The 14,922-nt window shown below is 42.3% G+C and overlaps 1 protein-coding gene across 1 annotated transcript; it reads right to left on the bottom strand.

The window, feature by feature from the left end:
• Positions 1-8,768: 8,768 nt before the first annotated feature.
• On the bottom strand, positions 8,769-10,128 carry LOC147450675 (uncharacterized). The gene is made up of 2 exons (XM_086520503.1): positions 9,059-10,128; positions 8,769-8,979 (listed from the first exon to the last, which is right to left on the bottom strand). The coding sequence occupies exons 1-2, from the start codon at positions 10,126-10,128 to the stop codon at positions 8,769-8,771; spliced, it is 1,281 nt and encodes a 426-aa protein (XP_086376629.1).
• Between the last annotated feature and the right edge of the window lie 4,794 nt (positions 10,129-14,922).

The raw sequence follows: 14,922 nt of genomic DNA, 5'->3' as shown, positions 1-14,922 counted from the left end.
GATGTTTATAACTAATAATAAAAATTAAATTAAATGGGTGCCTTTTGGACCATGTATGAGAAATAAGCATAGAGTAAAAAGTAAAAGAAAGAGTTTAAACTAAACTAGAGAGAGCACGTACTTTCCTTAAGGTAATTAACAAAATTATAATTACTAAAGGATACACATTTAACTTGATTCAAGTTTTATCCACATTCTAGGTCGTATATTCATACTGGGTCGTTTGTACATCGATTAGTTAATTAACTTGTAAGATTTCTTATCTTTTTACAAAGTCGAAGCTAAAATTGTTTGTCGAACGCGTTCTCACGCAACCTCTTGTGCCTACTCTAGCACCTTCCTATACACAAGGCCTGCCATCGCTTTGCCTGCAACCCTCACACGCCTGATTGTCTGCAACCTCCACAAAGGCATCATTGGCGTTCGTTCCTATTGCTTCTTGACCGCCTGGAGCTCGTGCATATCTGTCTCTCTGCATGAGAGCAAAATAGAAACGTAGCCAGTGTATCGTCCACACCTGCAGAGACATTCGTCACACTGAGAGGGGGGTTGATCTTTTGCATGGCGCCTTCGCGTTGCATCCTACGGGGCTGTGGCCCGAGCGTCGCTCACTCGATGCACACGCTGCAGTGCAGCTCTTCCAAATCCACTTCATGCTCACCACGATTGCGACTCTTTCTCGTTGCACAGCACGCAAGAACATTCTTGCCAACTTCTACGGCATCATCCCGAGTCCGTGCAAATGTTTTCAACCTTGCATCCGCCTTGCACCTGCGTGTCTCTCTCTGCGTCTCTCTCTCTCTCTCTCTCTCTCTCTCTCTCTCTCCACCTCTCCACATATCTACGTTGAAACTATTGTTTGAATCGGTTATTTAGGCTTTTTGACACGACAGCTTCATTATTTTTACATATACCTCTCTCCTTCCACCTCGAATATCCATCCTTTTCACCCTCAAAAGCTTAACAAGATCTATTGAGATTCCTACAAAAAGAAATCTAAAAAAGATTGTGGGCACATACTTGATTCAAGGTTTATCCTCATTTTTACCTGAGAGAACAAAGAACTGATCTAGATGTCCATACGACTTGCACCTATGAGGGCGTGCATGGCATATTTAGCTAATTGACCCTTTTTCAATTACTTTCCTTTTAAAATAGGACGTATTACTTTCATTTTTACTGGAGAGAAGAAAGAACTCATCATTTTACGCGGGGAGAAGAAAAAAGAGAAAATGAATACAATGATAATTTTATCTAACGTAAAAGCAAAAAACAAACACTAAGGCCTTTGCCAAGTGGTAGGCAAAAAAGAATACAGTACGTGTTCTTTTTGCTAGAAAAGATGAAAATGATACGAAAGGCAACAAGCTATGAATGACGTGAGTGGGAGACAACTTTTTTTTTTTTTAAAGATAAACAAGAATTTTATTAAAAAAGAAAAAGTTACAAGGCCTCAAAAGTGGGGAAAGACGTATCCCACAACATTAAACACAAATTTAAAATGCTAGACAATCATAAGACATAGCTAATCTCTCCCTAGAGTAGAATTGAAAGTATGATGGACCTCCAAAAGTACCATCTTTATTCTCTTTGCAACATATACAAGGGGACATCTAAAGTATCCTTCATTGGGCTGAGACACAAGGTAGCATTTTTTTAAAGCTCAAATAACAACTAATAGCCTTGCTGCTCATCTTTTCCTTGTAAATATGTCTCTATTTATTCGAAGCCAACAATGCCACATGTAGCTAGCTCTCCACAAATTCCATAAAGGAATGTGTAAATGGCTGCTTTCTCCCAAAAGTAGTTACTTATGGTTAGAGCTTGAGGATGAAAAGGAGATATTGTCAGGCCAAGGGCCAACCAAGGGGTCAGGGACTCGGCCAAGGACCGACTGTCAGTGGGAAGGGGTTCGAAAGTGGCTAGGAGCCTATTAAAGGGAGGTTGGGCGGATGAACCAGGACCTGGCAGTCCATTGGTTTTAGATTGGTATCAGAGCTTCATGCTATCTTTAGAACTGGGGGCACGTTTTTGCTTTTGCTGCATGTTGCATGCACAACCAAAAAAGGGAGGAAGAAGACGAAGGCGAAGAAAGTGGCGTGTGCAGAGGTCCTAAGTCGGGGAAGAAGACCTGCTTCGACCTGCACCAAACTGCCCGGAGTTAGGCTCATCTGGAGCGCAAGGGAAACCTAAGCATTTTCCGTCTCTTGGAAGCCCTCAAAATTGGACCGCAACGCCTGCTATGAGCAAAATCATCATGGCGCAGTTCGGCCATGTCTGCAGAGCAGAAAATTTCGTAAATTTTTTTTTCCTTCACCTTGGCCAACCCTAATGGCCTAGTTAAGGGGCTCTGCCCACTGTACTTGGTTTGGCAAGCCGAGTTTTGTTCTTGTGCTCGAATCCTTCATCGTGGGCACACACAGCACACAAAGGCTGTGGATTACTGCATATTTTCCAGTCTGTATCTGTTGAACCTCGGATTCTCAAGTTTCAAAAAGCCAAAGATTGGTTGCACATTTCCCGGTTTTGGCTTCTTGCATATGATGCACGCCAACTAGGTGGTGAAGGTACCTTGATTCGTGTTATCAAGCTTCTTATCAGCTGCACCATTTGTCGGAAAATTTCAAGTTCCTTTGACATACTACATAAGATGCAAACTCGCTCGTTGGCAACTCCAACTTGATAGATGCTTTCAAGAGCATCATCGGCTGTAGACTTGCTCGTTATTTTCACGCTACTCTTCGTTTTAGATTGACGTTCGCTTTCGAATTCAGCGTTTTTTCCCATCAAAGGCGTAATTATACGGTTAATTATCGCAACCTGCTACGAGCTCGTTGGAATTCAGGTATTCTCCTTTCTTTTCTCGCACAGTACGTCCACAACATGGATTCGGACATAGATATGCATCATGCATTTGATTTTGAGCAGTCCGCACCCGTTTCCTCTGCCGAGGCCACGCGGACGATTCCTCTCACGGAGAGTAATTGTGCCACAATGGCGACAGACGATGCGTATGAGTTGCTGGATATGCAAGATTTCCATGCATTGCAAACACTCATGACTGTGCTTGAAACGAATTTTGCACAATTAAATCAGAATGTCATAGCATTATCCGATTTAATTAAGTTGCATATGCGGCAGCAGGCCACGGGCCCTGCTAGTCAGCAAAATTAGGAGCACGGCTCCACACCAGGCCAAGGGCCTGCTGCCAGGGGAGGCCCTCCTCCGGGACCACTGCACTCTCTGACCCAAAAAGAGGTGGACGATTTGTTGAAAAATACAAAGCCACCAATTTTTCTGGGAGAAGAGCGTGAGCGAAACAAGGACACCGTGAATATTTTTGTCAGTAAGTGAAGTGCTATTCATGACCTTAGACGTAACCCGGATGTAGCCAAGGCGCTGCACACAAGTCTGACTTTGGAGGGCAAGGCCTACAAATGGTGGATGTCTCTCAAGGAGAAGGGCATGCTACCACAGACTTGGGAAGCTTTTGAGACTGTGTTCAGGAAGGAATTTCTACCTACCAATGAGAAGGATAGAAATTGGACCGCCTGGGACGAATGTTCTATGAGCCAGCATAAAACATTATTGGAATATATTTCCCATTATCGGGATGTGATCCTCAAGCTGGAAGGGATGGATACCTTTCAGCAGGTACGTGGGTTCATCCGTGGGTTAACTCCCGAGCTTAAGAAGCACGTTAAAACCCAAGATCCAGAAACACTTGAGGACGCAATAGTGCAAGCTCACATCCATGATGATCGCGATGATCAGGCATTGCATAGTTCGCATGTGCATGGCACTACACCTGTTTCAACACGTCCACAATATGTGGGTCATAAAAGAAAAATTGTCTCTGCTGTATCAGAGACCTCCAAAAAGCCCAAGGGGTCTAGAGGTCCTCTCTCAACGGAAGAGTTTGAGAAAGCCAAAAAAAAAAAGTTGTGCTTTAAATGTTTGGAAACTGGACATAGCAAAAAGGATTGTCCCAAGGGGGAATCTGTTTCTCAAGACAAGGGGAAGGAAAAAGCAGTGCACATGGTGCTGCTTTTACCTCTTGAATCCTCTTCCCAGTTTGCTAATGTGGAAGTAACACACACTTAGGCGGTGCATGAGTGTTGTATCACGGCCTCCATGTGGCAGCAGACTTTCGGACCACGTGAGTTGGTGCGTATGCATGGCTCTATCCAAGGGCACAGGGTGCGGATCTTGGTAGACGATGGTGCGTCGCACAATTTCATCAATTATAAATTGGTGAAACGACTCAAATTGCCCCAAACCCCGAGTTCCCATCGCTACAAGGTAGCAATGATTAACGGCCATGATGCTGAGATATGGGAAACTCAGGTTAAAGATGTACCTCTGGAAATTCAAGGATACCATACCTCTTTGGATTTCCAAGTCATGAATATGGAGAGGGCAGATGTGGTTCTTAGTTGTGAATGGTTGCATAGTTTAGGATCATCACTTAGACATAGCTATGAGCATAATAGTCTAATGTTCAAATCCCATGGTGTGCACGTGCTATTGTTGGGGGAGAAGGATGTACCTTCCTCACCACTTATTTGCACAAATGAGCTTATGAAGCTCGCTTCTGATGATGCAATAGAAGAACTCTTTTTGTGTTACTCACTGTGCCATTTTATTTCCAATGTGGATGATGTTTTTAATGATGATAATGTTTTGAATAAAACTTCCTCAACACCGCATTCTTCTCTCTCTCCTCTTCCACCTATGCCTACTAATTCACAACAAGCAAATGTTGCTAATGAATTAAAGGAACTTTTAAGGGAATTCAAGGATGTGTTCCCAGATGATTTACCACCAAGACTACCGCCGACACGTTCTGTGCAACATGGCATAGACGTGGTTGCAGGCAGTAAGCCAGTGAGTAAACCGCCTTACAGAATGAGTCAGTCTGGGGCTGCTCAGGTGGAACGTCAGCTTGCTGACTATCTCAGTAGAGGGCTTATTCAACCAAGTTCTTCACCATGGGCCTCTCCCATTCTCTTGGTGAAGAAAAAGGACGGTAGTATACGCATATGCGTAGATTACCGTGGATCAAATGCGGTTACTGTTAAGAACAAGTACCCATTGCCACGAGTGGATGAGCTGTTTGATAAGCTCACCCACGCTTGTATATTTTCAAAGATTGATTTAAGATCTGGGTATCATCAAGTACGCATCAGGCTTGCGGATATACCCAAAACAGCGTTCCGAACAAGGTTTGGACATTACGAGTTTTTGGTGATGCCCTTTGGGTTAACCAATGCTCCCGCTACGTTCATGACACTCATGGATAGTGTCTTGAGACCATACTTGGAAAAGTTTGTTATCGTTTTTCTCGATGACATTCTTGTCTATAGTGCCACTGAGGAAGAGCACTTAGCACATTTGAAACAAGTGTTTCATTTGCTACGCGAGATTCAGTTATATGCCAAGGAATCCAAATGTGATTTTCTCAAGGAGGAAATTCACTACTTGGGGCATGTTATTTTGGCTGCAGGGTTACACATGGATCAATCCAAGGTGGATGCCATTCGGAGGTGGCCCTCTCCCAAAAATTTGGAAGAGCTCCAGATTTTTTTAGGCTTTGTAGGTTTTTATCGTCGATTCGTTAAAAACTATGCCCATATTGTTGTTCCCATGACAGATCAACTGAAAGCCAAGGGCAAGACCTTTCAGTGGGGATTAGAACAACAGCAAAGTTATGATAAACTTAAGGACACATTAGACACAGCTCCTATTTTGGCTATTGTGGATCCCTTAAAGCCATTCGTTTTGGAAACGGATGCTACTAATCGTGCAATTGGAGCAGTCCTTCTGCAGGAGGGAAGGCCAATTGCATTTGAAAGCAAGAAGCTGGATTCAGCACAACAGAATTACTCTGCTTACGAACGAGAGCTCTATGCCATAGTGTATGCTTTAAAGACATGGCGACATTATTTGTATTGTGCACAGTTCGAGATTGTGTTTGACCATGAAAGCATCAAGTGGTTCACACAACAAAGTGATTTGAAGGGTCGCAAGGCCAGGTGGGTTGAGATTTTTCAGGAGTATGATGCCAAGCTACGATATCGCAATGGGCGGTACAATATAGTGGCTAATGCTCTCAGTCGAATGCCAGAGATCAACTCTCTCCTTTTCACGGAACTGCGGAGTGAGTTTTTGGAATCTCTCAAAGGTAAGTGCGAGCATGATACTGCATACTCCAAGGTGTGGAGCTATGTTAGAAAGAGGGATCCTTCTCACTCCAATGTTGGTAGTGGTTTTGTTTCCTCCACACCCAGTTCTCCTCTTTCGAGTGATGAACTGCAGAGATGGAAGAATTTTTCCATAGATGATGGGTACCTACTCCACAAGGGGAGAGTGTGTGTACCGACGGACGCGGACATTCGGCGCCAAATTCTTTATGAATGTCACGATAGTCCAAGTGCAGGGCACCCAGGGATTAAAAAAACTTATGCACACGTAAGACGACAGTTTTACTGGCCAGTTTGCATCGGTATGTTCAAGACTATGTCTTGCATTGCCAAAAATGTCCAGTTAATAAATCAGAGCGCTTGAAAGTAGGAGGACTGTTACATCCTTTAGAGATTCCCAATGGCAAATGGGAAAGTATCTCCATGGATTTTATTGTGGGTATACCAACCACTATTCAAGGACATGACTCGGTATGGGTGGTCGTAGACCGGTTGACTAAACTTTGTCGGTTTATTCCAACCAAGGCAACCATTAAGACTCCAGAATTAGCTAAGTTATTTGTGGACAATCTTTACAGGTTGTATGGATTGCCAAGTAGCATTGTGAGTGATCGTGATCCCAAGTTTAACAGTCATTTCTGGAGGGCTGTTTTTAAACGATTGGATACACAACTTAATTTAAGTACGACTGATCACCCTGAAACAGATGGTCAAACTGAACGAGTCAACCAAGTGCTAGAGGATATGCTACGAGTATACATTAGCAAGAAGCAATCCGATTGGGAAGATTATCTTCCTATTCTTGAGTTTGCATATAATAGTGCTAAGCATGTTACAACTGGTTTTAGTCCATTCATGCTTATGTATGGTTTTCAACCTAGATCACCAATGACGGTGGGGTTGGCAACCGAAAAGCTCCAACAGGTCAAGGAGTTCCTCCAAGATCATATGGAAATGCTGAGACTTGCCCATCAAAATGTTCGACAAGCACATGAACTATATGCATGTTGACAACCAACTGTGCTACATTGCATCCTTTTAAATGGGAAGTGGTAGATGTGGGGTTTGAACCACCAGATGCTTGATTGTATGGAGTAGTAGCATGGGCCCGGAGCATTGTTTACCCCATTCTGCACACACGGGGGGCTGGCTTGATTCATCTTCCAAAGTCATCTCCACATCTCGCTTCATTACTAATTGCCCATACCTTGTAGCTATCATAGAGGACGGAGACATAGTGAAGACACACAAAGACAGGGAGGCTACGTCGTTGTAGCCCAAACAAAGAAAAACACACCATCGTGTCTTGGTGATGAACAAATTCTCCTATCACCCTCGTATTGGACAAAATCCTCCTGTGTCTTATCGCCATCACCTCCGGTAGTGGGCACACACATAAAGGGGGGGGGGGGGGGGGGGGGGGAGAGAGAGAGAGAGAGAGAGACTGTGCAGCTACATCCAGCCATGCCCTCATCAAACGCGCTCGGTCTGTGCGTGAGTGCAAGTAGATGTAGGATCAGACTCCAAAACGACACTTTATCATTTTCTTGACAGTGTTGTTGCCACAATGAGTGACCACTAACTTATCCACCAATGAGAAAAGTATGCTTTTTTGTTTTAAATATCTCTTTTTCATTAGCAAAAATGGGAGGCATCAATGAGGTCTTACCTCTTTGGGGCAGGCTAAAAATAAACGCCAAGTCTATGTCATAGGCAAGCCAAAAAAAAGTTGATAATAATAAGGAAAACAGTGATGATGATAAATTACATATCTTTTTTTTTCAAACTCGTAAAATGTGAGTGATGATTGAATTAAAAACCAAAAAGGATACAAAGGAAGCCATGCTCCATCAGAGCCATGACATCTAACAACTATACATAAAACATCTCGAGAATCCATCCAAGGACAAAGATAAAAAGAGGAGCTAAATTTCAACAATCCAGATATTTTCTCGAGAGATTCACTACTCAGTACCCCCTATATAATGTGCTTCGTGGGGTAATTAAAAATAATAATAATATATTTGAATGAATAAAATGATCTTTTATTTTATTTTTAATTTATCTTGAAATATAAAAACTCTTTGTGCTAATGTATCTCTGTTAAATTGCCTAAATTTTTTGCATTTTAAAACTCTTCCTGGTAAACTCATATAGTACATCAACATGATAACATAGTGCATCCTCCTCCTGGGGTGGGTCACCCGAGGAGGAGGTTCCTAGCTGGTTGCTACGAGTTCTCTCCGTCGTTCCCAGCATGTGGTGCATCAATTAGGTGGCCATGGTGATGCCTACGCGTGGCTCTTGTCCGATGGTACGCGGCCCTTGCCCGACCATGTAACATGGCTAATATTTGGAAGGGATAAGCACCTCCCCCTGTGGGCCCTCTGGTGTGTCGAAAAAAAAAAACATAGTGCACCTACGAAGCTCTATTCAAATTTAAATTAAAAAAAAATATTAAAAAATATATTTAAATAAACAAAAACTTTTATTGAGTTAAATGATCCAAATTCTTCCTCCTTTGAAAAAAGCGGGGAGGATTTGAATAATGTCCTCATGAACAAATTATAAAGAACGAGACCTGATGATCACTTCTGAGATGTGAGACCAGGCGAGGAGTAGGTCAACCCCAAACATCTCCTCGGACATGAGCTTCTCCACATGGCGGCGTAAGGCTTCCCCAAGCACCGCCATGTCTTTGCCATGCAGCTGCGCAACCGCCTTTGCCAGTTTAGTGACGGTAGCTCCAAAGAGGTTCGTCTCTGGAGGCCTCCACCTGCTCACGAGAGTCGACCATCAGCGTGTTTACCCCATTCAGGGCTGCCTCCAGAGGCGTGATTCCGAACGTCTCGTACCGGGAGGTGCACACAAACACTCCTGCTTTGTCGCGCGCTATGCGAAATAGCGAATATAAGGCCAACTTTGGTAGCTTCTGCACAGCCATGAAGTGCTGAGCATAGCGTGTTGGCACGCGCCTTAGAATGTCGGCCCTCCGATCCTCATCTCTAGCGTCACCACCAACAACAAGCACCCGCACGCACACTCCCCACTTGTCAAGAAGCTCCACCCCGGCATCCACCAGAAGCTCGACGTTCTTGAAGAAGTCGAGGCGCGCTACAGCAGTAAATAGCAGCACCTCACACCTGCTCAACGTCGAAGACACAAACTGCGCAAGCCGCTGATCGAGGTCATCGCAAAAACATGATCCCATGCTGACTGGCCTCTTCAAGTTGTGGGGCGCGGTGGCCTCAATGGGGGGCCGTAGCCGATAAATGCGGCTAGGGTCTACGCCGCATCGAAGGAGGAACCTGCCCTGCAGATCCGAGTGCTGCAGCACGAACATGTCCACCCGATCCCGTAGGTACTGCAGCCCGGCCTGCTGTTGGTGCATGAGGTGCATGGCCTTGTCGGTGCTACCAAATGCCACACAAGCGTCGTCGACGGAGAAGTGCTGCACGAGGTCAGCGAAGAAGGGGCCGTGATGCGTGACGCAACAAGGGATGCCGTCCGGATGGTAGCCCAGAAGCGTGTCCGTGTGGTAGTAGAGCATTGGGCACAATAATAGGTCACTTGTGGGATCTGTGGCCGCTAAGTGAAGTGCTGCTGAGCGGACGGCTGCCTTGACCTTGGCATTTCCCATGCGGAAGTTGAACGCAAGGACAGAACACACGAGGCCGTTTCGCGCAGCTGCCTCCTCCTCAATCACTGGCTCCACAATATCCTCCCGCCTCTTGTACAAAATCAGACCGGCGAGCACTCCCGCATCACCTAGACACGTTGCCGCCGACAGTGCAAATGACGTCGCCCCTACATTCGCCGCCAAAGACGTGGCCGAGTCGGGGAAATACTTCTCATTCAGCACCATGATGGCCGGAAGCTGCCGCTGTCGCTCCCAGCTTGTCTTCATCAAGGTCTGTGCAGCCATCTTACTTATCACAGAGAGGAATGGTGTTGTGTGGGGTGTGTATCAGAGAGAGAGAGAGAGAGGAGAGAGACAACGATGCTAGTCTGTGTTTTGTGTGCAACAGAGATCAAGGGTCGGAGAGAAGAGTGGTGTTGTGTGGGGTGTGTGCGCGTTAGAGACAGAGAAGTGTTAGGCGATGTTCTACGTTGTGTGGAGTGATCAGTGGTGAGTGAGAGATAGAGAGGTATGAGAGAGAAGCAAATAGATAATGGCCGTCGTACAAATAGACTCGAACTGAACTGAACTGGACGGAATGCAATGGAATGGCAGCAGCTCAGTGTAAGAAAAAAACCGCCTTTTAGTGTTAAAAAACTGTGTAGAGTAAAGAAAACCCGTTGGACTGAAGCAGCACTTCTGAAATAGGTTATCCCCAAGTTCAAACTTAAACAATACAAGGCATGGATCAGAGATATTCTTCTATCACCAGCCCCATTTGTTCCTGTGGGTTCGAAGGTAGTTTGTAGAATGTGGAATGTTTGGAACACAATCAAGAATACTTGGGAACCTTTTGTCTTTTTGACTTGATTGTGTTTGGTTTGGTGCTTTTGCAGCTAGAGCTAAAGCTTACATCTGCAGGACGTCCCATATAGATGCTTCAAAGCTGGTATCAAGTGTTGGAAGGATCTTCTGGTTGGGGACCAGCTGAAATAAAAAAACTATCTTCTCAGAGACTTTTGCATTACCCTATATGATGCTAGATGGTGTTTCAACAAAGCTTTGCTGTGTATAGGAAAATTCAGAGTCCTTGCCAAAGCTGGCCAGGCAACCAATCAAATCTCACATGTTGCTGCTGAAATTTTCAATCAGTATCACCCTATGGGGGGAGTCGAAAATCAGCTAAACAAGAAATGGAAGTCTACTGGAGTTCCAAATAGTGGACTTACAGGTTCAAATGCCTATGGGCCCACCCAATTGCCAATAAGCATAGCATTTTTTTTGTGGTTAATCATTCATCAAGGAGTGTGGAGTGGAGATAAAGTCCTTATAGCTAGACTGACAAATGGGGTATGTACCAGGTGTAAATATTCATTGAAGATTGTGCTCACATATGCTTCAACTGTAATGAGAACAAAACTGTTATCGACTTCCTACAGTATGTTATCTTTCAAGTTAACTTCAAAATATTGGAAGTGAAGGACCTACTAGTGGGAAACTGTAAAGGGCTAAATGTCCCATTGTGGAATATATGGAGGAGGATTGTATTATGGTTCCTATACCTTCAAAGAAATGTTTATGTCTTCAAGTAGGATTCTGCCTTTCCTCTTAGTTTACTCAGGTATGACTTACTGTAGTCAGCTATAAACCCTTGTAGCAAGACATCTGATGCTTATTTTGAGCGGTCATGAGTCACTGCTAGTAAAAAATGTTTTAGGTGGAAGCAGTGGAATTCTATAGTATCAAGGTTCTATCATGCTTCTAGATTTAGGATGAGGAACCTTATCTCTTAATGCTCTTAATTTGTTAAGGGGATCTCCATGCTGTGGGAGCGATGTATATTTCCATGGCCTTTCTTTAAGCAATTTTCCACTCTTTTCAACAAAAAAAATGTATCAGCCATATGTCTAGATTTCCATACGACTTGCACCTATGAGGGTGCGCGTGGTAGATTTAGCTAATCGACCCTTTTTCAATTACTTCCCTTTCGAAAATAGGATGTATTATTTCCTCTCTTTAAAATCTAGGTTATTTAAAAATATCCCCTTTTTATTTCATTAGTATATATTACATATATAAGTTACAAGCTACATGTAAGTTAAATAGCTATAACTCATTAGTGTCCTGGTGCTATAATATCTATTTTAATGATTATATAATCTAAATTATAATATATTAAAATTTCTAAGAATAAAGTTGTAAACTTTCTAAAAAAAGCTAAATACCAACTGAAGTATTAACGGTATCCACCTACACTCTCAAGTCTATCAATGCCAAAAAAAAAATCTTTCCTAGCAAGTGAAAAAACCTCTAACATTAAGATGTAACCGGTTTTTTAGAATTTTAATTGGTTTTAAAAGGCCCAATTTTTTTTTCTCGATTTTCTCACAGCTTCTATGCCTTGCAGTCTGTTTTTTCAGGGAAAGATCAAAACTATTTGGTTTTTCCTAACGAATAGAGAAGTAATTATTTTGCTATCTCTACATAGAAGAATTGAAAAGAAAGAGAGAGAGAGAGAGAGAGAGAGAGAGAGAGAGAGAGAGAGAGAAGATACATAAGAAGATAAGAATTAAATATATCCTATATGTTCACCATCTTGCAACTAACAACTTAATTTGACAAGTCATGAACATTATACATCATTAGGTATTAAAGCATCATAATATAAATCTTTCTTTATGTATAAACTAGTAAACTTCATTTATTTTGAAGAAAGATAAACTAGTAAAGATGTTTATAACTAATAACAAAAATTAAACTAAATGGGTGCCTTTTGGACTAAAAGAAAGAGTCTAAACTAAACTAGAGAGAGCACGTAACTTGATTCAACTTGATTCAAGTTTTATCTTCATTTTTAGTTGAGGGAAGAAAGAAGAGAAAGTGAATACAATGATAATTTTATCTAAGGTAAAAGCAAAAAACAAACACTAAGGCCTTGGCCAAGTGGTAGGCACGAAAGATGAAAATGACACGAAAGGCAACAAGCTAAAAATAACATGAGTGGGAGACAACTTTCTTTTTTGGAAGATAAACAAAAATTGTATTAAAAATGAAAAGGTTAGAAGGTCTCAAAGGTGGGGAAATAGGTATCCCACAACATTAAACAAAAATTTAAAATGCTAGACAATCAGAAGACATAGCTAATCTCTCCCTAGAGTAGAATTGAAGTATGATGGACCTCCATAAGTGCCATCTGTATTCTCTTTGCAACATATACAAGGGGACATCTAAAGTATCCTTCATTTGGCTGAGACACAAGGTAGCAGTTTTTTAAAGCTCAAATAACAACCAATAGCCTTGCTGCTCATCTTTTCCTGTAAATATGTCTCTATTTATTTGAAGCCAGCAATGCCACAGGTAGCTAGCCCTCCACAGAGTCCATAATTAAAGGAATGTGTAAATGGTTTCTTTCTCCCAAAAGTAGTTACTTATAGTTAGAGCATGAGGATGAAAAGGGGATATGCATTTCTATACCGTGACCAGCTTTTCCTTAACTAAAGTGCATCCAAGAAAGATATGAGGAATTTCTTCTTCCTCTTGCACCTAACACACAAACCATCTCTATGTTTGGCTTTTAAAGCTTATGCAAAAGTCCAAATGCCTTGATGTAGAATTAGCCACATTTGGAAGCTGTGCTTAATGGGAATTGAAAAAGACCATATGCACTTGAACCTATATATCCATTGATTACTTGTTGGCAGGCTTCAAAATACTCTCTACTAAGGGTTTGACTTTATTTAAATATTCTATACTTATCTTGTTGTTATCAAGTGCCACAAATCCTTTCTTTGATGTGCTCATCAAAGCATCTTTGATGATGTATAGGATTACGGATTACATTAAAGGGGATTCTGCAAGCGTCTAATTCTTGAGTCCGCTTGAGATGTAGCTCAAGTAACTATTGCTTGTCAAATGCTTGATATAATTAGCAGTACTATATGCATGTTGACAACCAACTGTGCTACATTGCATCCTTTTAAATGGGAAGTGGTAGATGTGGGGTTTGAACTACCAGATGCTTGATTGTATGCAGTAGTAGCATGGGCCGGGAGCATTGTTTACCCCATTCTGCACACACGGGGGGCTGGCTTACTTCATCTTCAAAAGTGATCTCCACATCTCGGTTCATTAATAATTGCCCATACCTTGTAGCTACCATAGAGGACGGAGACATAGTGAAGACACACAAAGACTGAGAGGCTACGTCATTGCAGCCCAAACAAACAAAACCACACCATCGTGTCTTGGTGATGAACAAATTTCCCTATCACCCTCGTATTGGACAAAATCCTCTTGCCTCTTATCCCCATCACCTCTGGTAGTGTGCACATGCATAAAAGGGGGGGGGGGGGGGGGGGGGGGGGGGGGGGGGGGGGCTGTGCAACTACATTTAGCCATGCCCTCATCAAATGAGCTTGGTCTGTGCATGTGTGCATGTAGCTGTAGGATCAAACTCCAAAACGACACTTTATCATTTTCTTGACAGTGTTGTTGCCACAATGAGTGACCACTAACTTATCCACCAATGAGAAAAGTATGCTTTTTTGTTTTAAATATCTCTTTTTCATTAGCAAAAATGGGACGCATCAATGAGGCCTTACCCCTAAGGGCCAGGCCAAAAATAAACGCCAAGTCCATGTCATAGACAAGCCAAAAAAAAGTTGATATTAATAAGGAAAACAGTGATGATGATAATTTACATATCTTTTTTATTCAAACTCGTAAAATGTGAGTGATAATTGAATTAAGAAAACCAAAAACGATACAAAGAATGCCATGCTCCATCCGAACCATGACATCTAACAATTATTCATAAAACATCTCGAGAAATCCATCCAAAGACAAAGATAAAAAGAGGAGCTAAATTTCAACAACCCAGATATTTTCTGAGGGGATTCATTACTCAGTACCCCCTATATAATGTGCGTTCGTGGGGTAATTAAAAAAAAAATATATATATTGTATGAATAAATGATCTCCTATTTTATGATTTTTTAATCTTGAAATATAAAAACTCTTTGTGCTAATGTATTCTGTCAAACTACCTAAACATTTTGCATTTCAAAACTCTTCCTGTTAAACTCACATAGTACATCAACA

Source organism: Adiantum capillus-veneris, chromosome 9, assembly GCF_014529385.1.
Source record: "Adiantum capillus-veneris isolate H3 chromosome 9, ASM1452938v2, whole genome shotgun sequence".
Taxonomy (NCBI): Eukaryota; Viridiplantae; Streptophyta; class Polypodiopsida; order Polypodiales; family Pteridaceae; genus Adiantum; species Adiantum capillus-veneris.
The sequence above is the reverse complement of the archived record's forward strand: the minus strand, read 5'-3'. Positions and strand labels throughout refer to the sequence as shown.

What these genes read in the sequence shown, in the direction of transcription:
- LOC147450675 (XM_086520503.1), bottom strand. Translation starts at nt 10,128, where the DNA reads ATGGCTGCACAGACCTTGATGAAGACAAGCTGGGAGCGACAGCGGCAG. An exon ending in GTGTTTGTGTGCACCTCCCG is followed by an intron (nt 8,980 to 9,058) that starts GTACGAGACGTT and finishes TCTCGTGAGCAG; the next exon opens with GTGGAGGCCTCCAGAGACGA.